The sequence below is a fragment of the Manis pentadactyla genome, chromosome 2 (assembly GCF_030020395.1).
Source record: "Manis pentadactyla isolate mManPen7 chromosome 2, mManPen7.hap1, whole genome shotgun sequence".
Classification (NCBI taxonomy): domain Eukaryota; kingdom Metazoa; phylum Chordata; class Mammalia; order Pholidota; family Manidae; genus Manis; species Manis pentadactyla.
Window position 1 is genome coordinate 8,702,762 of NC_080020.1, and position 10,669 is coordinate 8,713,430.

Sequence of the window (10,669 nt, forward strand, 5' to 3'; positions counted from 1 at the left end):
CATGGCTCCTTTATCATATATTAATTGACCATATATGCTTGGGTTTATATCTGGGTTCTCTAGTCTGTTCTGTCAGTCTATGGGTGTGTTCTTGTGCCAGTACCAAATTGTCTTGATTACTGTGGCTTTGTAGTTGGGCATCTATGATATATCACAGCCAATGTAGAGCTAATATTGTCCTACTTCATGTAAAATGTAAGAACTATTTTCCTCCCATGCTTTTGTGCTATTTTGTCATGCATTTGACACCTATATACATTATAAATCCCACAGCATTATGAAATTTAAATTGTCAAACTTAAAGAAAAATAAGAGAAACAGGAAAGTGTAGTCTTTTCTGTTTATTTATGTATTTATCATTCATTACTCTGTTTTCTTTTATTAAGGGCTACGTTTCCATCGTTTGAAGAATTTCCTTTAGCATTCATCTCATTAAGTTCTCTTATTCATTTATTTTGATCACTTTTCCTTTGATTCTTTGAGATTTATCCCTTGAAAGGGTGGAGCTTAATTTTCCTCTCCTTGAAAGTTTGGATGTAATGATTTGCTTCTAAGGAATACAATAAGGCAGATGTGATGTTACATGACTTTTGAAGCTATATCATAAGAAAAGATAGTTAAGGTCAGGTTTTGTTATCTGAAATGTCTTTATTTTACCCAATATTCCGGAGGATATTTTGATTGATAAATAATTCTGGGTTAGAAGAGGGGTTTTGTTTTGTTTTGTTTTTTCTTTCAGTACTCATAAAGATGTCATTCTGTCATCTTTTGGCCTCCATTGTTTTTTGATGTGAGATCAGCTGTCATTTGTATTAATGCATGTAATGTACCTTGTATGTAATGCATCTTATCCCCTCTGGCTGTTGTTTTTTAAAATCAACTTTACTGAGGAATAATTTACCTAATAAACTTTATCCATTTAAAATTTGGTGAATTTGACATCTATGGACAGCCATGAAACCATAGCACAGTCAGGATGCAGAACCTGTCTCACCCATAAAGGCCTTCTTGTACCCCTTGCAGTCCCTTCTTCTCTCTACTGATAACTTCTGCCTCAGGCAACCACTGATCTGATTTTTGTCACCACAGGTTATTTTGAGTTTCATATAAATAGGATCATACAGTATGTATTATTTTGTGAGTGGCTGCTTTTACTCAGCATAATTATTTGAGATCCATTGTTATTTTCTATTGGTAAGTAATTATTCTATTATATGGCCATACCACAGATTATTTATCCATTTTCTTACTGATGCATATTTGGATTGTTTCTAGTCTGAAACCGTTGTAAATAAAGCAGCTATCAACATTTGTGTTCAATTCTTTGTGAGGACAAAATGTTTTCATTTCTCCTGGATAAATAAATACATGTGAGTGAAATAACTGGTCATGTGGTAGGTTTAACTATACAAAACAGGTTGGTATTTTCTTGAGTGGTTGTTCTCTATGGTTGCTTTTAAAATATTCAATTTATCTTTGTTTTTCAGCAGTTTGACTATGTTGGGATTTCATAGTTCAACTAAGTGGGGTTTTCCCTTTATTTATCTTGTATGTATGTTGGACTTCTGATATTATTGCACAGGTCACTGGGACTCTGTTAAACTTTTTTCAGTCCTGATGGACAGAAACTGTGATGATAATAAACTATTGTTCTAAGCTACTAAGTTTCAGTATAATTTGCTATTCAGAAAAATGAAACTAATATAGTGCTTTATAGTGGTAATCAGCTAATTCTGGCAACTGGAACATCTGTTTCTGTTGACTACTTTTTAATTTTCTTGATTGTGGGTCACATTTTTCTGTTTCTTCACATGTCTAATAATTTTTATTGTATGTTCTACTTTGTAGGGAGTATAGATTATGTTGTTATCCTTTAAAGGGTGTTGAGCTTTGTTCCAGCAGGCACTCAGATTATTGGCAGAATTTAAGAAAAAGCCACTTTATAAGTCTTTGCTGTTGGCTAATGCACGAAAACAGTTGCCTCTTGTTTTTTGTTTTATAGTTGTTTACCATAGGACAAGTCTGATAGTAGTTTTTTTCATAATGGCCAGAAGCACAAGCCTCACCTATATGGCTTTTGAAACTTAATTTTTATAACATATTCCTGATTCATTTTTGTGACTACATCTCAGGGCAGTATAATATAATTTATTGGTAAATTTCTAGCTCACAAGAGTCCATGTTGTATTGCTTTTCCTACTTGTGTCTACATAGTCTATTAATTCTAATCTTATTACTTACAAAGAAAATTTTTTTTTCTTATAACAGTGCTTAATTTACTCATTGAGCTTACAAAATAATAATCTTATTTAAAACAATAATGGGAGTGATTTGATTTAGAACCTGTAAGCTGTCATGGAATTGTACACCTCCCAGAAGCGGCTCTTTAGTGCCTGGCTCACTTTTATATTAGTCACATGAAGATTGGAAGTTTGAATGGCTATCACTTCTGGTTCAATATGTTCCTTCCCTTTCTTTCTCCCCCTTTTTTTTCTCTTCTTTGCTTTCCATACACAAATAAAATATGTGTATGATATCTAGTATATTTCTGTGAAATGAGTTTTCATTTTACTACAATGTACAATGATTGTAAGTAAAAAATTAATATGGGGAAAAATAAGTTTTACTACTTGAACTGACATGTCAACTTTTGTACTTTGAACTTCTAGTTCACTATAATGGGGAGAAAAAAACGAAATTGGAAAAATAGTTAAATGATATCAATTTTATAAACTGCTGAGGAAAGCTTAGGTGTTGGGGAAAAGACATATTTTATGGTATAAGGGTAGAAATTCAGCTTTCTTTGAATTATTGGAGAATAAGATAGATTTGGCTGACTTAAGGGATTTTTTCTAAATTTGTTTTCCCTTATGAAAACTTTACATCCATTAGAGCTGATCACTTTTGGGTGATTCTCTGATCCTGTGTACCTCAGGACTATATAACTTGTGAAATTGCTTTCTCCTATAGAGCTCCCAAACAAATAATCATAATTAGAACTCATTTTCTTTCATCTGTATTAATTCAACAGGTGTTTGTTTAGCCCTTTGCTATCTGAGACACAAATAATGTACAGTCCTTGCTCTTACAGAATTGCCGTGTGATTGGAAGGTGGGCATATATGTAACCTAACTGCAGTGAAAACAGCGTAACACATGCTACTAGAGTTCTCCACAGCGCGTCTAGAGTGGGGAAGGAGGAGTGAGTTCTGATTAAGGTGCTTAGGGACACGTCACAGAGGAAGTTGCATTTTTGCTGAATTTTCATAGAGAAAAACAAAAACAAAGACATTGTTGCTTGAAAATGAATAGACAGATAGCTGTTGTTGCTGGAACATCTGGTAAGATAGAAAGATCTAGAAGGCTATTAGTTAAGTTTAGGGGGAGTCAGAAGTTACATGTGGATTTTTGTTCAAGGGGTCAGATGCCTCCAACCCCCACACTTTTCAAGGATCAACTGTACACCAGTTCATTGCATGATTCATGGAATCACTTAACTTCCTTGTGTCTTCTGTTGAACAGGAGCCTTATTGATATATAGTCGACTAACACATATTTTGTATGTTATAGGTAGTATATGCTGTATTCTTATAATAAAGTAAGCTAGAGAAAAGGAAATGCTTTTTCAAATTGTCACAAATCTCCCCCAAATTTTTGCAGTATACTTACTGAAAAAACATGTGTAAGGGGACCTGCATGTCAAACTCATGATATTCAAGGGTCAGCTGTACTTGGTGTACTCAGTTATTTCCTGCACGTTGCATCAGTCTCTTTCTTTTTCTGAATGTTAATATGTGATTTTTCAAGAAAATGATTTGTAAAGTAAAACATTTAATAATAACAAAAAAAAATCTTCTAACAGCAAAAGGAAGAACTGAGCTTCTGAAGATCAATCTTCGGGAGGTTGAATTGGATCCTGATATTCAACTGGAAGATATAGCAGAGAAGATTGAGGGCTATTCTGGTGCTGATATAACTAATGTTTGCAGGTATTTTTTTTAATGATCTGTGACCTTAGATATTAGCTAGATTTGGCAGGAAGGCTTATAGTTAGTATAGTTATTAGCCCTTGACAGAAAAGCAGCTGTCCATTTCCTTGAAATGATTTCCTATTTGTCGTGGTTTTTTCCTCATGACATTATTGGTAACTATTAGATGGGTAATTACCTAACAATATGGTCACCTTTTCTATCCTTTGATTTTTAAGATATTGTTGTGCCTAACTTGGTAATAACAACTTTGGCCTAGCTCATAAACATAAAATATTTAGTTTTGGTTGGCATTATTTTACCACATGCAGTGAGCAAAGTTAATCAGTGTAAGCTGCGAAGAAAAATATAAATTTCCCCTTCAAGTGACATCATAATTTTTAGACAATTCACATCACTCAATGAAGAGGGTTTTTCTTTTAATTATTTCCCTAACTATACTTAAAGTGACATCAGTACCCTTTCTTTAAAACCATAACATCTGTGTTTCTCACTTTTTCTACTTGTATTATTCCTGTGTGCATCTAAGTTTAGCGGCACACAGTAAGCTCACAATAGTTTCTACTGTCACTATAATACAATATATAAAAGTTGGAAGTTTTGGTTGGCTTGCTTCCCAATAGCTTTTTTTTGTGAGCACTATTTGTCCATTTCCAAACCTACATAACTATTTACAGGTGATCAGAATGGGGCTGAAAATAGGATCTGGAGAAACCAGATTTTATCCCTTCAGTTGTCCACAAATACTCCATATAGAGAAGTCCACATCCACTGTATGGAGATATACTCATGTTCTAGAGAGAGATTTCTGGCTTTACCTAATTAGATTGTAGACTTATCAGTACAGGATTAGAATTAACATTCACTGCATGTTCATTTCCAAGCATGCAATTCAGTATTTCAAAATTCTACATGAGATTCCTAAACTTTATGGCTGTCTTTGAGAAGTAAGGGAGAAAAGAAAATTTAGTACCATCTGAGCCCAACTTACACTCTAAGATTCATGAACAATACATTTTATGTTTAAATTCCTTGCATCCTGTTTTAACAACTTTCTTGAACCCTCAGGATGACTCTGAAGTGGAAAATTCTGAGCAGCATCATACAAACATATAAGATCATCTTTTGAATGTTTTCCTTTAACTTTGTTACAGTTTAAAGTGTTTAAAACATTTACAACAAAAAGTATTCACTGATTTTGGTATATTTTAGGGATGCCTCTTTAATGGCAATGAGACGGCGAATCAATGGCTTAAGTCCAGAAGAGATCCGTGCACTTTCTAAAGAGGAGCTTCAGATGCCTGTTACCAAAGGAGACTTTGAATTGGCTCTTAAGAAAATTGCTAAATCTGTCTCTGCTGCAGACTTGGAGAAGTATGAAAAATGGATGGTTGAATTTGGATCTGCTTGAATTTCTATCAGCTCTTTCATTTCTGATATTTTTGTTTATAAAATTGAAGAAATCCTGCAATTTTTTTTGAAAAGAGGCTTGGAGCTTTTCATGGAAGAGATTTTCATTTAAAGGAAAAAAATCTAAAATCACAAAAAGTGTAAATATAGTTGAAAAAGTGTAAATGTAGCCTGCTAGTCTCCATCACCTGACTTTGTGCTGGTATTTCACATATTTATGCATTAATATTACTCCCCAAACCAGCGTATCAGGGAGGCTAAAGAAAGCAATCAGTATGCTATTGGAGACACTTGTTTACAAAAGATTTAGAAGGACCTCTATTTTTTACTTGTTTGTCGTTCTTTGTATTTTTCTGGCCTTTGCTGTGAACGTGAGGGACCTATATATGTTGACTTTTAACATCAAAACTGGGTTTGTGTCAAATTCATTATTCTTGAGAATGATAGTTTGGATTGAATAGTGAATTTGCTAGTTAAACCTTTTGAATTCAACTATTACTGTTAGATCCTACCATAGAGTTTAGAGTTCTTACCCTCCGCCCACCATTTCTTCCATTAGTTATTATTGAACTTCATGTCAGAGTATCCTCAGGCTTTTAGTTTTTGAACCATTTGCCAAGTTGTTTTTCTGGTCTTTAGTATTTTTTTGCTGTTACTTACATTTCATATTGGAAGGGCAGGAAGAATAATATGATTGCATAAGATACACTTCTTCATTCTTAGACCTTTAAGTTTGTTTTCACCTTTCTTTCCATGTGTCCAAACAGATAATTTAATTTTTTTCTCTCAGCTCCAACATTGTTTGGTTTTTGCTGAATTTGACTTTCATATTCTAAATAAATACTTTGGTATTTGAAATAAGCCAGCTCTCTTGTGGCTAATACAAAACAAACAAAACAAAACCTTTATAGTTTTCCAGACAGCTTATTTAACAAAATAACATTGTGCATAATGAATGATATCATTTTTAAATTATTTCTTGTCTGAGTTGGTGACTTGTACACATAGTAAGATTAGGATAGAAATCTGTCTCGCCATTCAGTTCAGCACGAATTAGGCAACAGAAAGAGGCCAGAAAAAACAGATGGCATATACCTAATCATGAGTAGAGTAGCCTGGTGTAAGATTTAAAAAAATATATGTTTACCCTATTTTGTTTGGGCTACCTGTGCTTTAATGGTCAAGCTTTAAAAAATTTGTCTTTGAAGATATCCTGAATTCTCAATTTTGGACAGCACCAATAGGTGGCTTAAAACTAAAAATAATAGAAAAAAACAAAAAACCTTTTGGACACTTAAAAAACAACTTAGTATCTTGCTTAAGTGATTTTTTTTCCCCTTTACTAAAAACTAATTTTCAGATAACGTAAGTCTGACTTTAAACTCCAGTATTCATCTAATGCTGTGAGTCATCACCATTTCCTCTGAGGCATATGAGTTAAAGTCATAAGGCATCATTGTTTTATTTTAATTGCAATTATTCATTTTACTTTGGGAGAAGTTTTCTTTTATTCATGTACTTTTTAAATAAAGGGATAATCACACTAAGATAATCTTACAAATATTGCCATCCAGTAACTTATTTTTTCCCTGAAGTACTAGGGGCATTCATTAAAACATTAGTGTTTTGATTGCCAGCAACTTGTTTGTCTATTTGATTAGTTAGATCAGTTTTCTAAGGTTTTGTGTTATTTGTCTTGACATACATTCCATTTTTTTTCCTGAATTCTTCAAGGATAATAACATGGTAACTGTGACTTCTAAAAATTCACTTAAGCAGTATTTGGAGACCCAGCTTCCTGGAAGCCTATCTTTACTATGTTAAGTGAGTCAGGTGTGCTTTTTATTTCCCTTGTTTCTCATTTTGCTCCATCAGTGGATGGTGAATGCTTTGTGTACATAAGCCTCTGAAAGGATCCTGAGGATCTCCCTCAGGTGTTCTCTCTACCCTTTACTGTACATCGTATGTCTTTATTGTAAGACAGTATGTTGCCTTACCCGGAATGAGAGAATCAGTGTGCTTTGCTTAGTTTCACTTTTTCTGTGTTGCATTAACAAGTTAGAAAGATTTGGTGTCTTTAATTCGTCTGAAAACATGAATACTTTAGGTTCTGCAACACAGTGATGTCAAGACTAAGTTTTGTATAATTCTGTCTTATAGATGTCTGAGCAGATAGTTCCTTCATTCAGTCGACTTTCATTGGTTGCTTATGTGTATAAAAGCCTGAGCAGGGGGAGCTCTGTAGCTCAGTGTTGGACCAGGCAGTGCAGGTCCAACTAGGCACTTTATGTAACTGCGCTGTGTAGCTTCTGGCCCCAGCTAACTAAATGAGTTCAGATCATAAATGGAGAAGCACAGTGATCTGTGTGTACTTCGGAAAGATAAAATATATGTTTTCCTCTATTTAAAATCTGTTTTAAAATTAGAACTGATATCCATTTGTTTGAGCAATATAACTATTAATACAGTCAGCCATTTTCGTGAAACATCATTGTCATTCCCCAGGCTACATGTTTGTTGTAAAGATGTACACATGTGATTGTGGTAAACATGTATACATGTTACATGCATATTGTAAGTATTTTGCTCTCATAATTCCTTTATTTTTTTAAAGGAAATTAATATTGATGAAATGTACCTGACAAGCAACTCTTTAACATAGGCTGAAACCTCCTAGTCATCCAAGTAGAAAACAGACTTATGGCATCACAGACTTTATCTTCTAGTCATTAGCAGTGTAGGCACTCCAGAATGACCAAAACACACTTTGAGCGTGGACCTGTACCTCCAAAAATACCAAGAGAACTTGGAAGAGGAAATGTGTTGTGGTCTAGCCACCTAACTGGGGGCTTCATTTGAGCTCCTGAGATTGCAATTTTTATGATGGGATATCTGACTGTTAAAAGTAGGATGAAACCATAATTCGAAAAGTAAGCATGCAAATATCTGGTGAATCTACTATGAACAAACATACCGATACATCAGGAAAAAAATATGTGTATACATATGTGTATAATTGTCACTCTTTGACTTTATTAGGTGTAGCCTGACTCTGTTGAACATGAAATTATTGATACTCTAGGTTTTGAACAGCTTAGATTTGTTTGGATTCCTTCCTTGGAAGTTTCTGTATATGCCGTCAATCCATAAAACAGAACCCAGTTGGCACAGTTAGGTCTCAGTCCCCCCACTCTCACCTGGGGTGAAGTGAGGACAGGTAGCTGCTCTGTGTTGTGTGGGCTTTGGCCCCCTCAGTATTGTTTTGATCATTGAGTCTTTTTGCAAAACGGTAGATTCCCATTCTTACTTTACTACCGATAAATCGCCTTAGGGTGTGTATCCTGTAAGATAGGCCATAAATGGTTAAGGATGTTTGCTGGCCTTTTCTAAGAAAGGGCCTAAACTTATATGAGGAAGCAGTAGTAATTATTCTTTTAACATTTTTTCTATCTTTTGTTCCTTAACTGTTTTCATTGTGTATTTTTTACATACCACTTAAGTTGTGATGTATGTAATATTTATGTGAATCTAAGAATCTGAAACAATAGAAAAGAGTAGGAATACAATTAAGGGCATGTTAGAGGGAAAAATATTTAAACCCCCAAAAGTTTTATTCTCATCTCTGCTAATTATTTTTGCAGAGGAAGCTAAAACTTCTGTTATAATTACTGTTTACTTATTTGTACTTTTAAATTAGACTTTTCGTACTTACTTAACTTTTCAAGGATACTTGCTTTTAATATTAGCTCTTAATGAAGAAAGTGAGTATTTTAAAAATAAAATTCCTAAGATAATATGTTTTTAAACATTCACAATAATTCTTTGAATTTTTATTAGGATTTTTGGCTCGGACAATTCTTTGCTTTATTGGTACTTCTAAATTTCCAAGGGACTTGTTAATAAAAACAGGAAAGATATTAAGGTAATGTCACAAAATGTGTTCCTATTTTACCTTCCTCATTTCTTAGTTGACCTTATTTTATATATACAACCCGGGTATGGCTTTCTCGCCAGCGGCATATAGGTTTTTGTACATTTGGAAATTTGGCACAACGAATGAAGAATTAATCTAGATGTTTTCTTCCTATAGAAGGGCTTCCGTTTTACCTTTAAGTTCAAAACTATAAAATGCACTTTTGTTTTACCACCTCTGAAATAACTAAATACATCCTTTGGAGAAGCTGAATTTTTGCACATGTTATTTTCAGAGTCTACCTCGGTTACCCAGGCTTAGTTTTAGGCAGGAATGAAGTAAAACCATATTTAGATTCAGTTCATCATCTATGCAGATCTGTTCAAGCACTTCATTCTCTTTCCTCTTGCTCTCCTCCCATTAATTTTATTTTTAACCCTGAAATTTAAAAAAAATGTTTGTCACTCTTCCTCTGGCAAAGCCATATATTCCATGGTAAGCCTCTCTGAGGTATCTGAGCTGTTCTTCTCCTCTTTGTTTGAGCCACTTCATGATTTGGATGTATTTCACTTCAAGGGACAGTTTCAAACACAATACCCATCCCCCTATTTTTCACAGCTTCATAAATACGAACTGATGTGACAACAGTAAAAATCTTGGAACCTCACTGTTCCTGTGTCCATTCTCTAAGAACCTGAGTACTTCCCGAGGACACTCGGGAGTGGACACATAGCTCTTCCTACAGCGGCACAGGTAGCAGGCAGTCCAGGCTAACGTGTGGAGGTGGTGTCCGGTGAGACCGTGCGTGTGGCTGTGGTTCGTAAGTGTGTGGTTGAGATTCTGGATTCAGTGTTTGTCTCCAGTATTTTGAACCTAATTTAAAGAAAAGATGTTTCTAAATTGTATTTATTAAATGTGCTCTTCTTATTACGTTTTGTGCTGCTACTGTGCTAGTCTCAAGGGCTTAGTCATGTTTGTGTGTAAGTTGTAATTTGGTAATAAATTTCTAGAGGGTTGCTTGTCGGTGTTTTCTTTGTGGTTTACATTTGATCTACAGTCACTGGTCCACTTACTGCCACCACTGGGAGTAACAAATGCCTCACTTACTAGTAAGGAGTACTTTTCCCAGAGTTTTTAGTTTTTACAGAATCACATATTGTAAACCTGACATTTTGTGTCTGCCATGTATTATACTAATAATTTCAAGGTTGATGCAGGTAAGGTAAGAATGGTTTTTCAATCAATTCCAACTGGTTTAATAAGTACAGTTGTCTTGTGTAGCACCATTGCAAAATGAATGTCCCATCCAATGAGTTTTCCAGATGACTGTCTCATTTTATGAATCCCCAAAAACTATT

At 34.4% G+C, this 10,669-nt stretch overlaps 1 protein-coding gene across 4 annotated transcripts in view; it reads left to right on the forward strand.

Moving 5' to 3' along the window:
* The window catches only part of KATNAL1 (katanin catalytic subunit A1 like 1), an 80,338-nt gene extending 70,011 nt beyond the window's left edge, over positions 1-10,327 (forward strand). For all 4 annotated transcript variants that reach the window (XM_057489891.1, XM_057489911.1, XM_057489905.1 and 1 more), the window contains exons 11-12: positions 3,862-3,988; positions 5,201-10,327. In XM_057489891.1, coding sequence (XP_057345874.1) covers positions 3,862-3,988; positions 5,201-5,399 — 326 coding nt within the window. In that variant the 3' untranslated portion in view covers positions 5,400-10,327. The remainder of the gene's footprint in view (positions 1-3,861; positions 3,989-5,200) is intronic.
* Positions 10,328-10,669: the final 342 nt, after the last annotated feature.